Here is a 25,952-nt window from a genome sequence, read left to right on the forward strand (position 1 = left end):
CTAGAGCAGCAGCACCACATGTAAAACCGCTCAAACTCTTCTCAGACTCACATGCGCAGTGTTGTTTCTAGAGCGCCCCCCCACACCACCACCACCACCATTTCTCTCTGGCACATCACAAACTGTCAGTAGAAGTTTTAGCTTTACACGTCTGCAATTAGAACGAACTTGTGGCCACCTAAACACCCTACCCCCTACGGGGTTTTTTTTTCGCGAATACGCAAGCTGCGTATCTTTGTATTGATAGAAGAAGAATGTAGCATGGGATTACAACGCTTACAAGGCCATGAACGCCGGAGGCATGGTGCACGAGCGTTGGAGCAGACTTGGAACCAAGGGTCTGCTCAGCCCCTAAAGTCTAACCTAGCAGCTACTCGCCGGGGATGATGCTAAGCAGCCCTTTGGCGCCTGCCGTTGCCCATAGGCGCGCCTCATCCTTAATGGTGCCGAAGACGAGGGTGATGGAGGGAGTGGCTCGGTCGAAGATGCACGCGTTGCGGTGTTTCCAGAGCCACCATGCCGTGAGTATGATGAGGGAGGAGAGGCCCTTTCGCACAGGGGCCGGCGAGCGGTCGATGCAGGAAGCCCACCAAGTTGGAAAGGTGTGTCCGCAGATGGAAGATCGACGGCCATGCGGGCCCAGCCGAGAACCTCGTGCCAAACCTGCCGCGAGAACGAACAGGTCGCGAGGAGGCGGTGCATGGACTCGAGCTCCTGATCACAAAGAGCGCACGCGTCCTCGTGCGGCAAGCCGTGGCGGGCAAGTCGCTCCGCGGTCCAGCAGCGGTCTTGCATGGCAAGCCAAAGGAAGAACCTGACGCGGAGGGGCGCCCATGGACGCCAGGTGAGTCGCCAGCGGGGATCTTCGCAAGCACCAAGGAAGAGTGCCCTGTAGCAGGAGCTCGCCGAGTAAGAGGCGGAAGCAGTCCAACGCCAGGAAAGCACGTCCGGCGTGGAGGAAAGCGGTGTGTGTCGCACCAGGCGCCAGAGGTTGACGTATTGCACCATGGCCGCCGGGCCAAGAGCGCCTCGTATGTCTTGGACCCAAGAACACAGGTGAAGGCCGTCGTGCACGCTGCGGTCCTTGCGGAGGCGGCGCGGGACGAGGCTGTCTACGAGGGGGGCGATCTCAGCCACGGACTTGTCGTTGATCCAGTGGTCAGTCCAAAAGCGACAAGTGTCGCCAGAGCCAAGCTGCCAGCTTGTGGAGGCACGGAAGATGGCGTGTGCGTTGGCGTCGTGGGGGATAGGAAGGTGGCTCCAAGGTCGTGAGGGGTCTGTGCGCTGGAGCCACAGCCAGCGGACGCGCAAGGACAGGCCCGTGCGGTAGATGTCGCGTATGCCAAGGCCGCCGAGGGAGATGGGGCGGGACACCCGCTGCCAGTTGACGCGGCATTGGCCTCCGTTGGCCTCCTTGTGGCCCGCCCAAAGGAATCCGCGGATGATAGGTAGAAAAGAAGGATTCTTTTTTCGCGAATACGCAAAGCTTGCGTATCATTCATTGATAGGTAGAAAAGAGTATACAAGGAGGGTGGGGCGCTAGAGTGCTACGTACACAGGGATGGCGTAGTCGCTAGCGCGAGCATGATAGAGGTAGAAAAGAAGTATTATCGGGGGGGGGGGGGCTGGTCTCTCCATGACAGTCCCATGGTCACCACGTACTAGGGGGCCCGGGCATGCTTCCGTGGCTAGAGCAGCAGCACCACATGTAAAACCGCTCAAACTCTTCTCAGACTCACATGCGCAGTGTTGTTTCTAGAGCGCCCCCCCCACACCACCACCACCACCATTTCTCTCTGGCACATCACAAACTGTCAGTAGAAGTTTTAGCTTTACACGTCTGCAATTAGAACGGACTTGTGGCCACCTAAACACCCTACCCCCTACGGGTTTTTTTTCACGAATACGCAAGCTGCGTATCTTTGTATTGATAGAAGAAGAATGTAGCATGGGATTACAACGCTTACAAGGCCATGAACGCCGGAGGCATGGTGCACGAGCGTTGGAGCAGACTTGGAACCAAGGGTCTGCTCAGCCCTAAAGTCTAACCTAGCAGCTACTCGCCGGGGATGATGGTAAGCAGCCCTTTGGCGCCTGCCGTTGCCCATAGGCGCGCCTCATCCTTAATGGTGCCGGAGACGAGGGTGATGGAGGGAGTGGCTCGGTCGAAGATGCACTGGTTGCGGTGTTTCCAGAGCCACCATGCCGTGAGGATGATGAGGGAGGAGAGGCCCTTTCGCACAGGGGCCGGCGAGCGGTCGATGCAGGAAGCCCACCATGTTTGGAAAGGTGTGTCCGCAGATGGAAGATCGACGGCCATGCGGGCCCAGCCGAGAACCTCGTGCCAAACCTGCCGCGAGAACGAACAGGTCGCGAGGAGGCGGTGCATGGACTCGAGCTCCTGATCACAAAGAGCGCACGCGTCCTCGTGCGGCAAGCCGTGGCGGGCAAGTCGCTCCGCGGTCCAGCAGCGGTCTTGCATGGCAAGCCAAAGGAAGAACCTGACGCGGAGGGGCGCCCATGGACGCCAGGTGAGTCGCCAGCGGGGATCTTCGCAAGCACCAAGGAAGAGTGCCCTGTAGCAGGAGCTCGCCGAGTAAGAGGCGGAAGCAGTCCAACGCCAGGAAAGCACGTCCGGCGTGGAGGAAAGCGGTGTGTGTCGCACCAGGCGCCAGAGGTTGACGTATTGCACCATGGCCGCCGGGCCAAGAGCGCCTCGTATGTCTTGGACCCAAGAACGCAGGTGGAGGCCGTCGCGCACGCTGCGGTCCTTGCGGAGGCGGCGCGGGACGAGGGTGTAGACGAGGGGGGCGATCTCAGCCACGGACTTGTCGTTGATTCAGTGGTCAGTCCAAAAGCGACAAGTGTCGCCAGAGCCAAGCTGCCAGCTTGTGGAGGCGCGGAAGATGGCGTGTGCGTTGGCGTCGTGGGGGATAGGAAGGTGGCTCCAAGGTCGTGAGGGGTCTGTGCGCTGGAGCCACAGCCAGCGGACGCGCAAGGACAGGCCCGTGCGGTAGATGTCGCGTATGCCAAGGCCGCCGAGGGAGATGGGGCGGGACACCCGCTGCCAGTTGACGCGGCATTGGCCTCCGTTGGCCTCCTTGTGGCCGCCCAAAGGAATCCGCGAATGATAGGTAGAAAAGAAGGATTCTTTTTTCGCGAATACGCAAAGCTTGCGTATCATTCATTGATAGGTAGAAAAGAGTATACAAGGAGGGTGGGGCGCTAGAGTGCTACGTACACAGGGATGGCGTAGTCGCTAGCGCGAGCATGATAGAGGTAGAAAAGAAGTTTTATCGGGGGGGGGGGCTGGTCTCTCCATGACAGTCCCATGGTCACCACGTACTAGGGGGCCCGGGCATGCTTCCGTGGCTAGAGTAGCAGAACCACATGTAAAACCGCTCAAACTCTTCTCAGACTCACATGCGCAGTGTTGTTTCTAGAGCGCCCCCCCACACCACCACCACCACCATTTCTCTCTGGCACATCACAAACTGTCAGTAGAAGTTTTAGCTTTACACGTCTGCAATTAGAACGGACTTGTGGCCACCTAAACACCCTACCCCCTACGGGGTTTTTTTTCGCGAATATGCAAGCTGCTCATCTTTGTATTGATAGAAGAAGAATGTAGCATGGGATTACAACGCTTACAAGGCCATGAACGCCGGAGGCATGGTGCACGAGCGTTGGAGCAGACTTGGAACCAAGGGTCTGCTCAGCCCTAAAGTCTAACCTAGCAGCTACTCGTCGGGGATGATGGTAAGCAGCCCTTTGGCGCCTGCCGTTGCCCATAGGCGCGCCTCATCCTTAATGGTGCCGGAGACGAGGGTGATGGAGGGAGTGGCTCGGTCGAAGATGCACGCGTTGCGGTGTTTCCAGAGCCACCATGCCGTGAGTATGATGAGGGAGGAGAGGCCCTTTCGCACAGGGGCCGGCGAGCGGTCGATGCAGGAAGCCCACCATGTTTGGAAAGGTGTGTCCGCAGATGGAAGATCGACGGCCATGCGGGCCCAGCCGAGACCCTTGTGCCAAACCTGCCGCGAGAACGAACAGGTCGCGAGGAGGCGGTGCATGGACTCGAGCTCCTGATCACAAAGAGCGCACGCGTCCTCGTGCGGCAAGCCGTGGCGGGCAAGTCGCTCCGCAGTCCAGCAGCGGTCCTGCATGGCAAGCCAAAGGAAGAACCTGACGCGGAGGGGCGCCCATGGACGCCAGGTGAGTCGCCAGCGGGGATCTTCGCAAGCACCAAGGAAGAGTGCCCTGTAGCAGGAGCTCGCCGAGTAAGAGGCGGAAGCAGTCCAACGCCAGGAAAGCACGTCCGGCGTGGAGGAAAGCGGTGTGTGTCGCACCAGGCGCCAGAGGTTGACGTATTGCACCATGGCCGCCGGGCCAAGAGCGCCTCGTATGTCTTGGACCCAAGAACGCAGGTGAAGGCCGTCGCGCACGCTGCGGTCCTTGCGGAGGCGGCGCGGGACGAGGGTGTAGACGAGGGGGGCGATCTCAGCCACGGACTTGTCGTTGATCCAGTGGTCAGTCCAAAAGCGACAAGTGTCGCCAGAGCCAAGCTGCCAGCTTGTGGAGGCGCGGAAGATGGCGTGTGCGTTGGCGTCGTGGGGGATAGGAAGGTGGCTCCAAGGTCATGAGGGGTCTATGCGCTGGAGCCACCGCCAGCGGACGCGCAAGGACAGGCCCGTGCGGTAGATGTCGCGTATGCCAAGGCCGCCGAGGGAGATGGGGCGGGACACCCGCTGCCAGTTGACGTGGCATTGGCCTCCGTTGGCCTCCTTGTGGCCTGCCCAAAGGAATCCGCGGATGATAGGTAGAAAAGAAGGATTCTTTTTTCGCGAATACGCAAAGCTTGCGTATCATTCATTGATAGGTAGAAAAGAGTATACAAGGAGGGTGGGGCGCTAGAGTGCTACGTACACAGGGATGGCGTAGTCGCTAGCGCGAGCATGATAGAGGTAGAAAAGAAGTATTATCGGGGGGGGCTGGTCTCTCCATGACAGTCCCATGGTCACCACGTACTAGGGGGCCCGGGCATGCTTCTGTGGCTAGAGCAGCAGCACCACATGTAAAACCGCTCAAACTCTTCTCAGACTCACATGCGCAGTGTTGTTTCTAGAGCGCCCCCCCCACACCACCACCACCACCATTTCTCTCTGGCACATCACAAACTGTCAGTAGAAGTTTTAGCTTTACACGTCTGCAATTAGAACGGACTTGTGGCCACCTAAACACCCTACCCCCTACGGGGTTTTTTTTTCGCGAATACGCAAGCTGCGTATCTTTGTATTGATAGAAGAAGAATGTAGCATGGGATTACAACGCTTACAAGGCCATGAACGCCGGAGGCATGGTGCACGAGCGTTGGAGCAGACTTGGAACCAAGGGTCTGCTCAGCCCTAAAGTCTAACCTAGCAGCTACTCGCCGGGGATGATGTTAAGCAGCCCTTTGGCGCCTGCCGTTGCCCATAGGCGCGCCTCATCCTTAATGGTGCCGGAGATGAGGGTGATGGAGGGAGTGGCTCGGTCGAGGATGCACGCGTTGCGGTGTTTCCAGAGCCACCATGCCGTGAGTATGATGAGGGAGGAGAGGCCCTTTCGCACAGGGGCCGGCGAGCGGTCGATGCAGGAAGCCCACCAAGTTTGGAAAGGTGTGTCCGCAGATGGAAGATCGACGGCCATGCGGCCCCAGCCGAGAACCTCGTGCCAAACCTGCCGCGAGAACGAACAGGTCGCGAGGAGGCGGTGCATGGACTCGAGCTCCTGATCACAAAGAGCGCACGCGTCCTCGTGCGGCAAGCCGAGGCGGGCAAGTCGCTCCGCGGTCCAGCAGCGGTCTTGCATGGCAAGCCAAAGGAAGAACCTGACGCGGAGGGGCGCCCATGGACGCCAGGTGAGTCGCCAGCGGGGATCTTCGCAAGCACGAAGGAAGAGTGCCCTGTAGCAGGAGCTCGCCGAGTAAGAGGCGGAAGCAGTCCAACGCCAGGAAAGCACGCCCGGCGTGGAGGAAAGCGGTGTGTGTCGCACCAGGCGCCAGAGGTTGACGTATTGCACCATGGCCGCCGGGCCAAGAGCGCCTCGTATGTCTTGGACCCAAGAACGCAGGTGAAGGCCGTCGCGCACGCTGCGGTCCTTGCGGAGGCGGCGTGGGACGAGGGTGTAGACGAGGGGGGCGATCTCAGCCACGGACTTGTCGTTGATCCAGAGGTCAGTCCAAAAGCGACAAGTGTCGCCAGAGCCAAGCTGCCAGCTTGTGGAGGCGCGGAAGATGGCGTGTGCGTTGGCGTCGTGGGGGATAGGAAGGTGGCTCCAAGGTCGTGAGGGGTCTGTGCGCTGGAGCCACAGCCAGCGGACGCGCAAGGACAGGCCCGTGCGGTAGATGTCGCGTATGCCAAGGCCGCCGAGGGAGATGAGGCGGGACACCCGCTGCCAGTTGACGCGGCATTGGCCTCCGTTGGCCTCCTTGTGGCCCGCCCAAAGGAATCCGCGGATGATAGGTAGAAAAGAAGGATTCTTTTTTCGCGAATACGCAAAGCTTGCGTATCATTCATTGATAGGTAGAAAAGAGTATACAAGGAGGGTGGGGCGCTAGAGTGCTACGTACACAGGAATGGCGTAGTCGCTAGCGCGAGCATGATAGAGGTAGAAAAGAAGTATTATCGGGGGGGGGGGGGGCTGGTCTCTCCATGACAGTCCCATGGTCACCACGTACTAGGGGGCCCGGGCATGCTTCCGTGGCTAGAGCAGCAGCACCACATGTAAAACCGCTCAAACTCTTCTCAGACTCACATGCGCAGTGTTGTTTCTAGAGCGCCCCCCCACACCACCACCACCACCATTTCTCTCTGGCACATCACAAACTGTCAGTAGAAGTTTTAGCTTTACACGTCTGCAATTAGAACGGACTTGTGGCCACCTAAACACCCTACCCCCTACGGGGGTTTTTTTTCGCGAATACGCAAGCTGCGTATCTTTGTATTGATAGAAGAAGAATGTAGCATGGGATTACAACGCTTACAAGGCCATGAACGCCGGAGGCATGGTGCACGAGCGTTGGAGCAGACTTGGAACCAAGGGTCTGCTCAGCCCTAAAGTCTAACCTAGCAGCTACTCGCCGGGGATGATGCTAAGCAGCCCTTTGGCGCCTGCCGTTGCCCATAGGCGCGCCTCATCCTTAATGGTGCCGGAGACGAGGGTGATGGAGGGAGTGGCTCGGTCGAAGATGCACGCGTTGCGGTGTTTCCAGAGCCACCATGCCGTGAGTATGATGAGGGAGGAGAGGCCCTTTCGCACAGGGGCCGGCGAGCGGTCGATGCAGGAAGCCCACCAAGTTGGAAAGGTGTGTCCGCAGATGGAAGATCGACGGCCATGCGGGCCCAGCCGAGAACCTCGTGCCAAACCTGCCGCGAGAACGAACAGGTCGCGAGGAGGCGGTGCATGGACTCGAGCTCCTGATCACAAAGAGCGCACGCGTCCTCGTGCGGCAAGCCGTGGCGGGCAAGTCGCTCCGCGGTCCAGCAGCGGTCTTGCATGGCAAGCCAAAGGAAGAACCTGACGCGGAGGGGCGCCCATGGACGCCAGGTGAGTCGCCAGCGGGGATCTTCGCAAGCACCAAGGAAGAGTGCCCTGTAGCAGGAGCTCGCCGAGTAAGAGGCGGAAGCAGTCCAACGCCAGGAAAGCACGTCCGGCGTGGAGGAAAGCGGTGTGTGTCGCACCAGGCGCCAGAGGTTGACGTATTGCACCATGGCCGCCGGGCCAAGAGCGCCTCGTATGTCTTGGACCCAAGAACACAGGTGAAGGCCGTCGCACACGCTGCGGTCCTTGCGGAGGCGGCGCGGGACGAGGGTGTATACGAGGGGGGCGATCTCAGCCACGGACTTGTCGTTGATCCAGTGGTCAGTCCAAAAGCGACAAGTGTCGCCAGAGCCAAGCTGCCAGCTTGTGGAGGCACGGAAGATGGCGTGTGCGTTGGCGTCGTGGGGGATAGGAAGGTGGCTCCAAGGTCGTGAGGGGTCTGTGCGCTGGAGCCACAGCCAGCGGACGCGCAAGGACAGGCCCGTGCGGTAGATGTCGCGTATGCCAAGGCCGCCGAGGGAGATGGGGCGGGACACCCGCTGCCAGTTGACGCGGCATTGGCCTCCGTTGGCCTCCTTGTGGCCCGCCCAATGGAATCCGCGAATGATAGGTAGAAAAGAAGGATTCTTTTTTCGCGAATACGCAAAGCTTGCGTATCATTCATTGATAGGTAGAAAAGAGTATACAAGGAGGGTGGGGCGCTAGAGTGCTACGTACACAGGGATGGCGTAGTCGCTAGCGCGAGCATGATAGAGGTAGAAAAGAAGTTTTATCGGGGGGGGGGGGGGGGGCTGGTCTCTCCATGACAGTCCCATGGTCACCACGTACTAGGGGGCCCGGGCATGCTTCCGTGGCTAGAGCAGCAGCACCACATGTAAAACCGCTCAAACTCTTCTCAGACTCACATGCGCAGTGTTGTTTCTAGAGCGCCCCCCCACACCACCACCACCACCATTTCTCTCTAGCACATCACAAACTGTCAGTAGAAGTTTTAGCTTTACACGTCTGCAATTAGAACGGACTTGTGGCCACCTAAACACCCTACCCCTACGGGTTTTTTTTTTCACGAATACGCAAGCTGCGTATCTTTGTATTGATAGAAGAAGAATGTAGCATGGGATTACAACGCTTACAAGGCCATGAACGCCGGAGGCATGGTGCACGAGCGTTGGAGCAGACTTGGAACCAAGGGTCTGCTCAGCCCTAAAGTCTAACCTAGCAGCTACTCGCCGGGGATGATGGTAAGCAGCCCTTTGGCGCCTGCCGTTGCCCATAGGCGCGCCTCATCCTTAATGGTGTCGGAGACGAGGGTGATGGAGGGAGTGGCTCGGTCGAAGATGCACGCGTTGCGGTGTTTCCAGAGCCACCATGCCGTGAGTATGATGAGGGAGGAGAGGCCCTTTCGCACAGGGGCCGGCGAGCGGTCGATGCAGGAAGCCCACCAAGTTTGGAAAGGTGTGTCCGCAGATGGAAGATCGACGGCCATGCGGCCCCAGCCGAGAACCTCGTGCCAAACCTGCCGCGAGAACGAACAGGTCGCGAGGAGGCGGTGCATGGACTCGAGCTCCTGATCACAAAGAGCGCACGCGTCCTCGTGCGGCAAGCCGTGGCGGGCAAGTCGCTCCGCGGTCCAGCAGCGGTCTTGCATGGCAAGCCAAAGGAAGAACCTGACGCGGAGGGGCGCCCATGGACGCCAGGTGAGTCGCCAGCGGGGATCTTCGCAAGCACCAAGGAAGAGTGCCCTGTAGCAGGAGCTCGCCGAGTAAGAGGCGGAAGCAGTCCAACGCCAGGAAAGCACGCCCGGCGTGGAGGAAAGCGGTGTGTGTCGCACCAGGCGCCAGAGGTTGACGTATTGCACCATGGCCGCCGGGCCAAGAGCGCCTCGTATGTCTTGGACCCAAGAACGCAGGTGAAGGCCGTCGCGCACGCTGCGGTCCTTGCGGAGGCGGCGCGGGACGAGGGTGTAGACGAGGGGGCGATCTCAGCCACGGACTTGTCGTTGATCCAGAGGTCAGTCCAAAAGCGACAAGTGTCGCCAGAGCCAAGCTGCCAGCTTGTGGAGGCGCGGAAGATGGCGTGTGCGTTGGCGTCGTGGGGGATAGGAAGGTGGCTCCAAGGTCGTGAGGGGTCTGTGCGCTGGAGCCACAGCCAGCGGACGCGCAAGGACAGGCCCGTGCGGTAGATGTCGCGTATGCCAAGGCCGCCGAGGGAGATGGGGTGGGACACCCGCTGCCAGTTGATGCGGCATTGGCCTCCGTTGGCCTCCTTGTGGCCCGCCCAAAGGAATCCGCGGATGATAGGTAGAAAAGAAGGATTCTTTTTTCGCGAATACGCAAAGCTTGCGTATCATTCATTGATAGGTAGAAAAGAGTATACAAGGAGGGTGGGGCGCTAGAGTGCTACGTACACAGGGATGGCGTAGTCGCTAGCGCGAGCATGATAGAGGTAGAAAAGAAGTATTATCGGGGGGCTGGTCTCTCCATGACAGTCCCATGGTCACCACGTACTAGGGGGCCCGGGCATGCTTCCGTGGCTAGAGCAGCAGCACCACATGTAAAACCGCTCAAACTCTTCTCAGACTCACATGCGCAGTGTTGTTTCTAGAGCGCCCCCCCACACCACCACCACCACCATTTCTCTCTGGCACATCACAAACTGTCAGTAGAAGTTTTAGCTTTACACGTCTGCAATTAGAACGGACTTGTGGCCACCTAAACACCCTACCCCCTACGGGGTTTTTTTTTCGCGAATACGCAAGCTGCGTATCTTTGTATTGATAGAAGAAGAATGTAGCATGGGATTACAACGCTTACAAGGCCATGAACGCCGGAGGCATGGTGCACGAGCGTTGGAGCAGACTTGGAACCAAGGGTCTGCTCAGCCCTAAAGTCTAACCTAGCAGCTACTCGCCGGGGATGATGCTAAGCATCCCTTTGGCGCCTGCCGTTGCCCATAGGCGCGCCTCATCCTTAATGGTGCCGAAGACGAGGGTGATGGAGGGAGTGGCTCGGTCGAAGATGCACGCGTTGCGGTGTTTCCAGAGCCACCATGCCGTGAGTATGATGAGGGAGGAGAGGCCCTTTCGCACAGGGGCCGGCGAGCGGTCGATGCAGGAAGCCCACCAAGTTGGAAAGGTGTGTCCGCAGATGGAAGATCGACGGCCATGCGGGCCCAGCCGAGAACCTCGTGCCAAACCTGCCGCGAGAACGAACAGGTCGCGAGGAGGCGGTGCATGGACTCGAGCTCCTGATCACAAAGAGCGCACGCGTCCTCGTGCGGCAAGCCGTGGCGGGCAAGTCGCTCCGCGGTCCAGCAGCGGTCTTGCATGGCAAGCCAAAGGAAGAACCTGACGCGGAGGGGCGCCCATGGACGCCAGGTGAGTCGCCAGCGGGGATCTTCGCAAGCACCAAGGAAGAGTGCCCTGTAGCAGGAGCTCGCTGAGTAAGAGGCGGAAGCAGTCCAACGCCAGGAAAGCACGTCCGGCGTGGAGGAAAGCGGTGTGTGTCGCACCAGGCGCCAGAGGTTGACGTATTGCACCATGGCCGCCGGGCCAAGAGCGCCTCGTATGTCTTGGACCCAAGAACACAGGTGAAGGCCGTCGCGCATGCTGCGGTCCTTGCGGAGGCGGCGCGGGACGAGGGTGTATACGAGGGGGGCGATCTCAGCCACGGACTTGTCGTTGATCCAGTGGTCAGTCCAAAAGCGACAAGTGTCGCCAGAGCCAAGCTGCCAGCTTGTGGAGGCACGGAAGATGGCGTGTGCGTTGGCGTCGTGGGGGATAGGAAGGTGGCTCCAAGGTCGTGAGGGGTCTGTGCGCTGGAGCCACAGCCAGCGGACGCGCAAGGACAGGCCCGTGCGGTAGATGTCGCGTATGCCAAGGCCGCCGAGGGAGATGGGGCGGGACACCCGCTGCCAGTTGACGCAGCATTGGCCTCCGTTGGCCTCCTTGTGGCCCGCCCAAAGGAATCCGCGAATGATAGGTAGAAAAAAAGGATTCTTTTTTCGCGAATACGCAAAGCTTGCGTATCATTCATTGATAGGTAGAAAAGAGTATACAAGGAGGGTGGGGCGCTAGAGTGCTACGTACACAGGGATGGCGTAGTCGCTAGCGCGAGCATGATAGAGGTAGAAAAGAAGTTTTATCGGGGGGGGGGGGGGGGCTGGTCTCTCCATGACAGTCCCATGGTCACCACGTACTAGGGGGCCCGGGCATGCTTCCGTGGCTAGAGTAGCAGCACCACATGTAAAACCGCTCAAACTCTTCTCAGACTCACATGCGTAGTGTTGTTTCTAGAGCGCCCCCCCCACACCACCACCACCACCATTTCTCTCTAGCACATCACAAACTGTCAGTAGAAGTTTTAGCTTTACACGTCTGCAATTAGAACGGACTTGTGGCCACCTAAACACCCTACCCCCTACGGGTTTTTTTTTCACAAATACGCAAGCTGCGTATCTTTGTATTGATAGAAGAAGAATGTAGCATGGGATTACAACGCTTACAAGGCCATGAACGCCGGAGGCATGGTGCACGAGCGTTGGAGCAGACTTGGAACCAAGGGTCTGCTCAGCCCTAAAGTCTAACCTAGCAGCTACTCGCCGGGGATGATGTTAAGCAGCCCTTTGGCGCCTGCCATTGCCCATAGGCGCGCCTCATCCTTAATGGTGCCGGAGACGAGGGTGATGGAGGGAGTGGCTCGGTCGAAGATGCACGCGTTGCGGTGTTTCCAGAGCCACCATGCCGTGAGTATGATGAGGGACGATAGGCCCTTTCGCACAGGGGCCGGCGAGCGGTCGATGCAGGAAGCCCACCAAGTTGGAAAGGTGTGTCCGCGGATGGAAGATCGACGGCCATGCGGGCCCAGCCGAGAACCTCGTGCCAAACCTGCCGCGAGAACGAACAGGTCGCGAGGAGGCGGTGCATGGACTCGAGCTCCTGATCACAAAGAGCGCACGCGTCCTCGTGCGGCAAGCCGTGGCGGGCAAGTCGCTCCGCGGTCCAGCAGCGGTCTTGCATGGCAAGCCAAAGGAAGAACCTGACGCAGAGGGGCGCCCATGGACGCCAGGTGAGTCGCCAGCGGGGATCTTCGCAAGCACCAAGGAAGAGTGCCCTGTAGCAGGAGCTCGCCGAGTAAGAGGCGGAAGCAGTCCAACGCCAGGAAAGCACGTCCGGCGTGGAGGAAAGCGGTGTGTGTCGCACCAGGCGCCAGAGGTTGACGTATTGCACCATGGCCGCCGGGCCAAGAGCGCCTCGTATGTCTTGGACCCAAGAACACAGGTGAAGGCCGTCGCGCACGCTGCGGTCCTTGCGGAGGCGGCGCGGGACGAGGGTGTAGACGAGGGGGACGATCTCAGCCACGGACTTGTCGTTGATCCAGAGGTCAGTCCAAAAGCGACAAGTGTCGCCAGAGCCAAGCTGCCAGCTTGTGGAGGCGCGGAAGATGGCGTGTGCGTTGGCGTCGTGGGGGATAGGAAGGTGGCTCCAAGGTCGTGAGGGGTCTGTGCGCTGGAGCCACAGCCAGCGGACGCGCAAGGACAGGCCCGTGCGGTAGATGTCGCGTATGCCAAGGCCGCCGAGGGAGATGGGGCGGGACACCCGCTGCCAGTTGACGCGGCATTGGCCTCCGTTGGCCTCCTTGTGGCCCGCCCAAAGGAATCCGCGGATGATAGGTGGAAAAGAAGGATTCTTTTTTCGCGAATACGCAAAGCTTGCGTATCATTCATTGATAGGTAGAAAAGAGTATACAAGGAGGGTGGGGCGCTAGAGTGCTACGTACACAGGGATGGCGTAGTCGCTAGCGCGAGCATGATAGAGGTAGAAAAGAAGTATTATCCCCGGCTTCTGCATCAAAATGATGCATGCAACCATCTTTATTAATTTATTCATCAGTCTAACAAAACAAATACAAAGATTAACACAAAGCCACTTTCACAAATATAAAGATGAGCCCTGACTGCACCCTACCCTACTTGCCTAACCCCATGGACAAGGTGCTAGCCACGGAAGCATGCCCGCCCCCCCCCCCCCCCCCCCCCCCCCCCCCCCCCCGAGGGCACATCGCCGAGTCACCCATGACCACTCCATCATCGTTTTCCTTCGTCGCAAGCCAGGGCCTTCCGGTTAGCTCGCTGGACCCGCACGGACACCCAACCATAGCTCAAGGCCAACACGGCGTCAGCTTCCTCGAACTAGGCCATGGCGGGACGGCAAGCCCTGGCCTCGGCCATGGGTATAAAAGGCCACGCCCACCCCTCCTTTTGTGCATACCTCACCCACCCTCTCCCAATTGAGCACCGGAGCAAGGCTAGGAGGGCCTCCTGTCGCCGTCCGGGTAGTAGCTTCGCCGCCCGATCCCTATTGCCGCCAGGCCTCCCATAAGCCACCCTAGACCCAGCCACGCCCACCCCTCGCCCCACGTCTTCACCCTGACGGCGATAGCACAGCCAAACCACCGATTCCGCGCTAGACAACCCAATTCCGATGAGCACCAAAGTGCACTACCGCCGGAGAAGAAGAGAGCGACGTCGTTCGAGCATCTCCCGGGGAGCTACGGGTACGGGCGTGACCGCCATCGGCTCACCATTCTAGCCTGACCCTTCCCCAACACCGACGCGTCCTCCTCGCCGAAGACCGACCGTTGGTGAGCCGTCACCCCCGCTGACTCTCCCTCACCGCCCTCCCTCTCTCTCTCTCTAAAACTGGCAGTTTGGCCCCATTGTCAGTGGCTCAACCCACCTCCAAAGCGGTACATAAGTGGAAACAGGGGATGGTATCAGCCTTCGAAGCGGAAGTACCTTTCTACACCCAGGAGCAAATGCTCCTGGTATGAATAGTAAAATTAAAAAACTAGAAAAAATGTTCAAAAAATTCTGAAATTTTTTTATGACATACTTTCACAAATGTTTGATATGCACGCAAAATTTCATTGCGAAATCACATTGGTGGAAGGCGTGCCAAAAAAAAACAAAATCAGAGCTCCAAAATGCTTTTGTAAGTAACATTTTCAGAGCATCGATTTTGTTTTTTTACCATGCCTTCCATCAATGTGATTTTGCGATGAAATTTTGTATGCACAACAAACATTTGTGAAAGTATGGCATAAAAAAATTTCAGAATTTTTTGAATTATTTTTGAATTTATTTGATTTTACTGTTCACACCAGGAGCATTTGCTCCTGGGTGTAGAAACTCCACGTCCCCTTCGAAGGAAGTATTCTACCCAAATTTGTCGATTCGACACAAGAGAAGCCGCATGAGTAGTGTCACTTTGCCTCGCAAGAGTATTGTAACATAAGACTTTTGTACCCGTAGTACTGCAATAAATTATGGTTTATTCTGTATCAAGTTGTACCATGTTTCATAAGACATTAATCTCTGAGCTGAAACGCGGGGCAACTGGTTCGTTCAGCCAGAGTGTCACAAACATAATATATTTAATGATTTAATTTATTCTTGACTCTAACATCGAGAGATTGAAGAGTCAATAGCTGACTCTACCATCCTGGATGCTTCAATATGATACCTATATGCTCGCAAGGTGTGTGTGATTGCACTTCACTGTTTGGAATTGTTTCTTCGAAATGGGAAAAATCAACTGCACTCAAGTGTCAAACCCATGTGACATCACGCTAAATGCATTTTTAATGATGAAAGGCAACAAAAATCGGAAGGGGAACATAAATTTGAATATTCTTTTGGAAAGCTGCTCACTTGACGAAAACATAGGGAAACTAATTCAAAAATTTCATATATTTATTACAAAGAAGAAATTTTAAATTAAGTTTAGATGAGACTAAATATTTAAATCACAACATTAAAAAAAATAAAAACTAGGAAAACACATCACATGAATGTTAAAAAAGTACTTAACATTATTGGCTTTCTTTAAAATACTGTAAAAAATACATAGATTTCTAGAATATATATATATTTTAGTATTTTACAATGACAGAAAATCATTAAGATGTTTGGAATATTTATTCAACCCTGTTTTTCTTCTTCTTATTGTCTCCCCATTTTCTATGAAGGTGTGGCCGTCTAATATCTGCACAACATTATCATTGGATCACCCACAAAAAAAACATTATCACTGGATGAAAAAAATGTGAAAAGATTTTTTTTTTAAAAAAAATCTGTGACAACACCCATACCCACACTACAGGTGCTCTCTCTCATGCTTTGGCAATGGGCTTCCAGTCGCGGGCCGAAATCTGAAAGAAAACGAGCGCACTGCGGCCCGTGAGGTATATCAGTTTCAGTGGTGAGGTCACCACCCATACCGACTGCCCACTCCACTATCCCCTTCTTTCCCCACCCCAAACCCTCGCCGCCGCCACCCACCATGCTGCCGCCGCCGCCGGCACAGGCGCTGCCGGACGACCTCCTCGAGGAGATCTTCCTCCGCCTACCGCCGGACGAGCCCGGCTGCCTCGTGCGCGCCTCCCTCGCCAGCAAGCTCTGGCTCGGCCTCCTCTCCGGCGACCGATTCCGCGGTCGCTACCGCGAGTTCCATGGAGCTCCCCCCATGCTGGGCTTCCTTCGTTCCTGGCCCCCGTACTCCGGCCAAGGCGTGCCAGACTTCGTCTCCACCACGAAATTCGGCTTGGACATCCCCGACGACGGCTGGTGGGGCTTGAACTACCGTCCGTTGGACTGCCGCCATGGCCGAGTTGTCCTTGCGGGGGGCACGGGGTTCGTCGTTTGGGACCCCATGACAGACAACCGGATGAAGCTGGAAGCGCCGGATGAATACATCAGGGCCGCCAGCCATGGCGCCGCGATGCTCTGCGGCTGCGACCACCGCGCGTGTCATCAGAGCCCCTTCGGGGTGGTCTTTGTCTACCTGCACGAGGGTGAGGGCGAGGATGATTTTATTGCATCTGCCGGCGGGTGCGTGTCGGAGCCGGCTGAGTGGAGCAAGCTGTGCCCTGATGTTCATCAGTGGAGCGAGGCGGGCTCTGACATTCATCTTGAGGGCCGTCCATGGTTGTATCCAAGCCCCCCTGTCCTCGCTCAAGACGCACTTCACTTCATGCTTAGTTCGGATGATTATCTCATACAAATTCTCAAATACGACTTCGACTTGAGCTCTTGTTGTTTATCATTGATTGATGCACCGCTGGACTTAATTGATGCTGACCTTATCCTTCTGGCGATGGAGGATGGCAGCTTGGGGGTTGCACAAGTGGGCGGGTTTACCCTCTACCGCTGGTCAAGGCAAATGGGTTCTGATGGAGTTGCGTCATGGACTCAGCTTACAATCATTGATCTCGAGAAACTTCTCCCCATTCAAAATCCCAAGTCACTACGGTGGAAGGAAATACCTGAACTGGTTGGATCTGTGGAGGGCAGTGATACCATTTTCGTGACCATGGATCTTGGTATCTATGAGATTAATCTCAAGACACTACGGTGGAAGAGCCTATGCAAGGGAGAAAAGTTTCGTCGTTTGATTACAAACACGAGAGCTTTGATTCCGTACATGAGTTTCTATAATCCACAAGGTATATCTATATATCTTTTCTTTTGTGGTTTGGGAACAACTCTTCTATAAGTAATAATATTTCGGTTACTGGAACAGACAAAAAATATTTAATGTTTAATCAGATCGAAAGTAATATTTGGAATCACACTAAAAAGTCTACGTTTGCAGAAAGGGCGAGCACTGTGATGCGGCACATTGATGATGTATGATTGAGTATGCTCAAGTGTAGGAGGCCGCTCTTATCAACAGGAAAGACGACCAACTTGGAGGTGACCAGGGTCTTTGTTGAATTATATTGCTATCTAGTAGCTGGTTTGATGCAGTGGTGCTTGTTTTTTCAAACTGTTGTTAGCCTTTGCCACTAAGCTTGATAATTCCTTGTGTTGGTTGCACATGTAAGAGGGTGAACTGATTATATTGTAATGAACCTCTAATTTCATGCTCTGTTGTTTCCACGGACAGTAGCTTGGTCATACCAGTTTGCTCCCCCGGCCCAGATTAGATCCATTCTCTTTAAATTCATGTCAGAGGATGTACCATTGATGAGCAGATGATGGGAGCATGTCCATAGCTAGTGGTTTTGTCTCAAGAGATGATACGATCATGGTTTCTGCATGCAAAACTGACTTGGACATTGCAGGCTTTAAGTTTTTTGCAGATGCCTCCTGTAAAAAACCCTCTCTGCAACCTGCTACAGGCATTGGAATCTACATTTGCTGAGAACAGGATGATCATAGGACCAGCATCATGATCGTGGCAAGTTGTGCTGCTGTCAGCCCTCCTCTTAATGCAGAAGCAAAATGTGTTCTCTGTCCAACTGTGTTTGCAAAACTAATCCAGATTCAGCAGATCAGCTCCGAACAGATAATCAAACATTAGCTGCAGCTGCGGCTGCGGCTTCAGGTAACCTCTGTTCCAATCCAAGGCACTGCAAAATTCGACCAGATGCAGATTTCTTCCATGCTTATAATGATCTATGATTGATGATATACCGCATCTCTAGAAATATGAATGGTGTGGTGCATAATTTTTCTAGACTCTTTGAAACTGTCTATTATCCCCCTCTGCTTATTGTATTAGTTCACTTCAGCTCACAGGGCTGTGCAATGGCCATTGTTGCTCAGGCTGAGCACTTTGTTCATAGATGTAAAATGTGTTTGAATTTGGAATAAATTAATGTTTGGTCAGAGATTGCAAGGGCACAATGATCATTGCTATATTTTTTATTAAACGTGTCTGACAGCATTATTTTGTAAATCCTGTAAATTAGAAAAAATAACTGAAGCCATTAAACTGCATATATATGTAGGAGTTCCTCATTTGAATGTAAACGAGGTGTGGCATGTTGTTGTAGATGAAAGTGGTGGTTTGGCAAAATGTGTGGATTTTGCAACCAACTCTAATGTTAAAATTGTGCATATACTGGGCACTGACATGTCAACTAAGATGAGGGAGGTTACTGTCAAGCATGCTAAAAAAAATGTATTCCCAAAGACAAGGTGCATATTTTCCATCTGGGCAGCCTAAGCAAAAGTGCTGTTATGTTCACTGCTGTTGGAGACGCCAGATGTTTAATATCGGAGAAGTTTGTTTCGGTTGATGATCTTACAGAAATGGAGAAGGTATTCACTTTTGCTCATTTTATCAGTTTCGTAGAACAAATTCATCCGTACTTCCCCTCCTACCAGTTGTGACCTTTACCATCTGTTCTTACAGTTTGTGTTAAAACAAAAATCTGTTCTTACAGCATTTGTTCATTTTAGGATATAGCACATGCAGCAGTGAAACAAGAATAGGAAGACTGGGAGAATGTCTCTGGCCTCTGACAGTGATACACTTTTGGAGAACCCGTCACAGCTCTTCAATATGAGATCCCCATAATTGTGCAAAAATCAATTTTACCAATTGCAACTGGTGGTTTTGATTTGTGACACGTGGACATGCCATCAGGTGATATCTTGTCCGTTGAACCATTGTGTGCCATATATCCTCGTGCACCAGGAACTGGAGAAAGCAATGAAAATATATCCCTCTGGTGTTGGATGCCTGCGCCAAGGTTTGCACCGACGATCAGGCATCACGAGAGGCTTGTGTGACAGCAGTTGAGACAAAGAGGTGACAGACCAAATGCAGCAAAACTTGATTCAACAATTTTGAGACAACAACGAATGCAGTTCCTGTGCTAGAATATATGTCATTTGCTTTATCTGGACAATATTAAAGTTGGTTGGTAGAATTCTCTCAATTAGTAAATCCTTAACAGCAGAGATGCGGTAGTAGATTGGTTGTACACAAAACAAAATTTCAGGGCATGGTGATGATTGTCGTTTTTTGTGATTTGAACAATGTCTATGATATTGAGTATCATGGGGTACTTGGAAAGGAACAATAGATTCTGGACTCCACCAGACCTGATATTTCAAAAACTCAATTTTTCAAATGAATTTTTTTGAATTGTTTTGTATATATGTACATATGGATTTAAACTATGTATGTGTACATTTTCATTAATGTTTCTGTCAGTCTGTGGGTTACACAAGATACATATGTGGATTATAAATTATTCTACTATTTTTCTGTTACTGGGCTAAAGATAGATGAATACGGTGGATTGAAAATATATCTTCTATTTGCTGCTATGGGTCTACAAATTTAGATGTGTTGTGTAATCTATAAATTAGTGTATTATTTAACAATAATCATTGTAATGTATAGATGGAAAATTAATTTAGAATTATTGGAAACTTCCAAATATAAATTTCATATTTCAAAAATACTGGGATCCAAGAAACACATGAGCTAAAATGGCACACTTGGACGATGTTATCACGTTGATGTGTTATCCATTGCCTTAAGGTTAAGTTTCATAACATGTTTTCCATATGCGCAGAATTTTTCAAAATATGGTACATATACATTACCAAGGTAATATACCTACCTGATATATGTGATGTAACTTCAAGGTTAGGTTTTATAGTGTCGTTTTTGCTGCATGCATGGAGAAAATAGCTTATAACAACATCAAGTAATGCAAGTTTGAAATTTACTACATGAGTCAAAGTTTGATCCCTTCCCGCAAAAAAAAAATTTGATCCCTTAATCTTATATTTGTCGGGTCATCGCTCATGTGTCAAACCCATATTTAGAATTAATCATCTATTGCACTAAAAGTGATTTTTCGATGACATAGAGTGGACAATCGGAAGAATAAAATAGGTTCTAGACCCATTTTGAAAAATTCGGTTTATTTGGCATAAATCAAGATATTGAAGCAAACCACATATTTATCATCGATTTATTTGGCATATTAAATCATGTTTTTTAAACAATATGATTTTTTAGATCAAATTATTTAAGAAAAATATAAGATGTTGGATAACCTACACCATAAATATGTGTTATGAGATTTTTGAAAAAAATATAGAAAATAATCTATCATATTTTAGAAAAGTCCATTGTTTTTCTAGAGCACTGTGCATTTAAATTCTTTTTTTCTATTTCTATTATTTATTTATTTTCTTTTTGAAAGAAATTGTTATTATCAATCATGTTTTGTATCATAAGAAAGCTTTGATGAGTGATGGAGGATGACATAGAGAATAAAGTAGGGCTTCGCCACCTGGTATATAACACTGACTACTAGGCCTTAGTAGGTTGTCAGTGTTTGGAGATGGTTTGCTCTAGAGAACCCTTGGAACCAGAAATTGCAAAATACCGCCTCGGATTTCAAGATATGTGCAACGTTTGTAAAAATGGCAATGCCTTGAATGTTAGGGATTGCATGAAAACACTCCTTAAAGGATATGATTGACTAGAGGCAATTTTGGAAAATTGTTGGCTACTAAGGAAATTTGGTTATATACTAATGATATAAGGTGTGTTCAAGAATAATGAAACTATTAGCTCCGTTAAATCCACGGAGGGAGTGGATCCAGACTCCATGGACCCAAATTTTAGGATCAGGGGACCCCCATAGTAATTACGATTCACGAGTTTCAGAAAATTTCCAAAATATGCCACCACCAAATATATTGGTTTATTCCAAGGTGGAAAAGCACAAAGAAAACGAAGCACATCACCTGGCCATTTCCCTTGTAGCTGAAACCTTACACGTGACCTTGATACGTTCATTTTGCATCACTATTTCTAGTTATAAATTGCTCATTATTAATGATATTTTGCACATTATAACATCATTCTTATACCCTTTTCCTCTTAATTTGCATGTGCAATGGAGGAGGGAAATTTGTCAGAAAGGTGTAGAAAACACGAAAATGAAGTCTAGTGGAGAAAATGTTTTTCTGGAGCTCAGAAAAATCACCAAACATCATATTGCCAAAATTTTATGGGAAGAGAGTTAGAGCAGTAGAGATGGGCCATGGGGGTCCATGGGGCCCATGTGGCCCCACCTCATGGTCACGGCCTGCCCTAGGTCGTGAGCCAATGGCTTGTAGGGCCCACATGGCATGCTCTGGCGCTCCTTGACACACCTAGTCCCGGTTTACCCTAAAATCTCTAGAATTAGTTGATGAGATTTTTGTCGCCATCTTCGAGGTGGAAACAGAGATAGAGTTTTTCTCTCGTGAAGGGCTAAATTGTTGGGATCTTTCCCCTCCGAGTGGGGCAAAGTGAAAGGCATTGACATCATCAACACTCAGATCATCGTGGAGATCATCATTACCAACTCCATCTTCAACACCATCTCCATCACCACCTCGTTTGAATCTATGAACTATCATGCCAGATTTGTTGTTGAGATCACTTTTATTTGTTAATTACTTCTCTATAGTTGATGCTTAGTGATTTTTTTTGTAAAACGATTTGTGTGTTCAAATTTTTATCCATATGATTAGTCCAATGATCATGATAAATATGATGTCTTGTGAGTAGTCTTTACGTCTTTAGGACATGGGAGAAGCCCAGTTGTTAGCAACCATGTGAAACTGCACAAAGTTTAATGTCTTGATATTATGTCGTGGTGTGATACTCTAGTGGTGATGTGCGATCGTCAACCGCATTCATTTCATATATAAGGGTCTATAGGAAAGCATTGTGTGATTAGTTTGTTTATGATGGGAGGTTGGAGAGACATATATTACTGATCACTTAGTTTATGAACTGTTGCAATAGGGACCCTAGATTTTTAACGCTTTGGTTAGATGTTATCTTAATAATCCTTGTAGTATTTATAGATGCTTCCATAGAGCGTATTATAATAAATATGTATTTAGTTCAAGTACGAGCAATACACAAGCAGAAACTTCGCCATACAACAATTATCAGGGCAATGAAGAAAGTCCTTTGAACTACATGAAAACAACTTGGTGAAATACTTGTTGTCCTCGAGAACGATTTGATATATATATAAGAAATTCTATTGGCTTGTCCTTAGCATAATTAAGGATTGAGTACTTCTTGCACTCTCTTGATTTTGCTGCACTTGATCTCTCGTTTGAACAAACAGCCAAAAGATCTTTGCACATTTAAAGGGATCCCTTATTAATTTACATCGACTAATTCCTTTTGCTCGTCATTGATTTTGACACTCTTAATTATTGAGAAGGTCTACAATTGATCCTCTACACTTGTTAGTTATCAAATCCTGCTGTCGGTTGCTCCTCTAGACACCTCAATCTCGCATAGCCTTGAAGACAAGCTCCTTATCCCGCTATCATGACAAGATTGTCCTCCTGTCTAACTCGCGCCGCTTTGACACCAAGCTCCTCCTCCCTCCATGATTACGAGCTCGTCATGCTACTGACTGTAAGCCACTAAAGCATCTGGCTGACACCTACATCTCTCACCGCATCCTCTTCAAGGTCTGCCTACCCAACCCCCTCCATCAATTTTATGATATGTTTACGATCATGACATGAATGTTGACATAAACTTATATTTTAGGAAGAGGGACAATGTAATCAAACTTTACTACTAGGAAATGTTTCTTCAAAATGGAAAAACTATTTGCGGTCCCTAACTATTGCTTGAGTATACCTTTATTTGAGAACAAAAGAGTAACAACACTACTCTTTTGGGGTACTACACTCAGTAGTCATAAGCTCTCAGAGGCAAGCAAGGGCGCCAGCCATCACTTCTCGATCTTCCACTCTCCTGGTGAGTGCAGCCAACTCGTGAGCGAGCCTGTTTTATTCCCTCCTGACTATAGTAATCTGGTATGAGCTTTTTGATCGTATGTCAGAGATGATGGGGTAGAACACAAACCAAAAGGAGGGATGCATGATCAAATTCACTACGGTTGCACAATACATTTCCTGTGTCACTTGACCTTGGTAGACACACGCAGTTAGGCCAACCAATGCCCCCATTTACTCCGCTTCTTCAGCATTCTAGCAAAGACCAATATTTTTGCACAGCAAGAGGAATACCTGGCCCGTGTGATTTCATGCCACTGCACCAACTGAACTATGTCCCATTTCAGGGAGAAAAGAAGAAGCTGAATTAATTTTTACACATTCTGAAGTCGAAGTAGACCACTGATTGTTCCCAGCAGATGTATGTCACGTGGCTGAGTACAGGTCAACGAACATACATCTTTTTCGTCAAAGGTTTCTCTGCAATGATTGATTTCTCTGATTTACTCTACAAACCTCGATAAAAATTTGACAGATCCCGACTCCCAAGATTGATACTTTCTCTTTGCTATGAACACAACATTTCTAAATGCCATGACTGCCAAAGGATTAGTAAAACTCTGACCCTGGTTTCTTCAGTACATGAACATAATAAGTTTTGGAGCCAATCATCCCCGTTGTATATATAATTTGTGTTCTTTTGGAAACATCCAAAGTGATCTCATAGCTTGAAGCATGGTTCTACCCTTAGTACAGGTAATAGTGGCGTGGAATCCATCCTATATTTTAGTTCCACATATGTCATCATGCCCAAGTGTTCTCTTCAGTTTGTTTTTCTTAGTGGCTAAAGATCTTGAAGCAACTCGCCACTCAAAGATCCATATTTTTCCAGGATTTTTTGTCTTCCAAATAAGATCCTAGAGACTTTGGCCAAAAGCATATCTAGAGGGGCTCTAAGCCTGGAAGTAGCCCTAAAGTTCTCCCTTGGCCGACTAGACAAAGCAAGGTTATAGGCACCCCTGACCGTGAAAATGTTGGATTTTCATAATGACATGCCAAACAATCTTCCTTTGTGCTTGAGGGAAGTCTAATTTTGCAAAACTCACTTGCATCAAAAGAGTAGAAAATTTTGGTTTATAAGATATCTATCCCACTATTTTGCCCCATCCTTCATGAGTTGGTTAACCCATTTGATCCTTGACCTCTTCTTCATGGGTTGCAGTCTTCAGGCTATTATGTCTAGGGAGCCATTGGTACCTACCGATTTGAATTTCCCTTCCAGCCCCACTCTCCATATGATCTTTTTTCAGCAATTCAAGGCCAAACTCCATTCCTCTCCAACTTGGGGAGCCATCTGAGGCAAACACCGTATCCGCGATCTCTCCATTTTGGGTAGTACTATGATTTAAGAACTCTCGCACAAAGGCTCTCTGGCTTGTGAATTAGTCTCAACGCTTGTCTAGCCAACATGGTTTGATTGAACAGAGGCATGTCTCTAGAGCCAACACCCCCAACTCTCTATGAAAAGATCATACGACCCTAAGACATCCAATGCACTTTTTATTGGGAAACGTAGTAGAAAAAATCGCTTCTACGATCACCCAAGATCAATATGAAGATGCATAACATGTTGTGATCACTATCGTTACTGTCACCGAGTTACATCGGAAGAAGAATGTGTTGGTTTAGATCGTACTTGGAGTCCCTCAAACCATCGATGAACGATCCCACCATCCGCCCACGAACAGTCCCTCGAACCGAAGACCGAAATCACAACCTCTCTACTTGGTTGCAAGTATGCAACCTTCACGATCCGATAGCGCTTCACCATCTAGAGCTAATCGTCACAGGAGAATTATAGGGAGGAGATTAGAACCACACATGAATTGTAATTATGTGGACAAGGGGATTAACCTAGCTCTAATTAGTCAACTAGGACCAACTAGAACTACAACTAGAAGAACTAGAGGAGGCTCCAAAACTTGTATGTCAAAAGAGCACAAATTCTCAAGTATATATAGGTTAGAGGGGAGAGGGAGGGCTGCCACCAAGGAGGGAAAGCCTCCTTAGGGCGTCGGCCAAGGGGGAGGAGGAGTTGGACTCCTCCCCCACTCCTATTCGGCCTCCTTATTTATGGAAGGGAGGCACCTGCCCACTTGGGTCCTTGTGGCTCAAGTTGCCTTCCACCTCTTGGCCTTTTTAGACCCGTTGATATTAAATTAAATATAAATTTTTATAAATATTTTCACACTATTTTATATATAATTTAACATCTCCGGAAACATTTTCCACACACACACACACACACAATCATGTATATTATATATATAGGTAATACCTGGTATTTCCTGATATTCACCGAACCCTTCCGGGTGACTCGAAACGCATCCTAATACTCTCGGAACTATTCTGAATGTTAATGGAACAATTCCACAAATATATTCTCATCACTAATACTCAGCAGATCGTTCGGTAACTCACAGACATGAACAAAACCCTTCGTTCAATGACGGACGATGGGACTGTGGACGTCCGTATCGATCCCTATGAGTACACGAATGGTATTCGAGTGAACCTTCGGTTATCATGTGATGTTCCCTTTGCTTCGCGATACTTTACAAAACCTGGGATGCATCAACATCCTCCTGAGTCATCACTATGCTCATTATACCGAAATCCTAGTTACGGGTTTTGTTCTTCTTTCTCATTATTGTGTTCCGGCATCCCCGTGATGAAGTCATCTATGTCTGGCCAGGCGATGATGGATGTCGTGACACCGAGAGGAACCTAAAAAT

The 25,952-nt window shown here is 50.9% G+C and overlaps 1 protein-coding gene and 1 pseudogene across 2 annotated transcripts in view; both read left to right on the forward strand.

Annotated features, from left to right (window-relative positions):
- Nucleotides 1–19,509, forward strand: part of LOC147977208 (uncharacterized) — a 52,644-nt pseudogene extending 33,135 nt beyond the window's left edge. Inside the window, exons 2-3 of the transcript XR_015601797.1 lie at nucleotides 17,777–18,687; nucleotides 18,829–19,509. The product of XR_015601797.1 is annotated as an uncharacterized LOC147977208 (transcript). The remainder of the gene's footprint in view (nucleotides 1–17,776; nucleotides 18,688–18,828) is intronic.
- LOC125553114 (uncharacterized) lies at nucleotides 15,853–17,552 on the forward strand. Its single transcript, XM_048716891.2, has 2 exons — nucleotides 15,853–17,084; nucleotides 17,234–17,552. The coding sequence occupies exons 1-2, from the start codon at nucleotides 15,923–15,925 to the stop codon at nucleotides 17,272–17,274; spliced, it is 1,203 nt and encodes a 400-aa protein (XP_048572848.1). The 5' UTR covers nucleotides 15,853–15,922; the 3' UTR covers nucleotides 17,275–17,552.
- Nucleotides 19,510–25,952: the final 6,443 nt, after the last annotated feature.

Source organism: Triticum urartu, chromosome 4A (genome assembly GCF_056163025.1).
Source record: "Triticum urartu cultivar PI428250 chromosome 4A, HENAU_Tu73, whole genome shotgun sequence".
In the NCBI taxonomy this organism is placed as follows: Eukaryota; Viridiplantae; Streptophyta; class Magnoliopsida; order Poales; family Poaceae; genus Triticum; species Triticum urartu.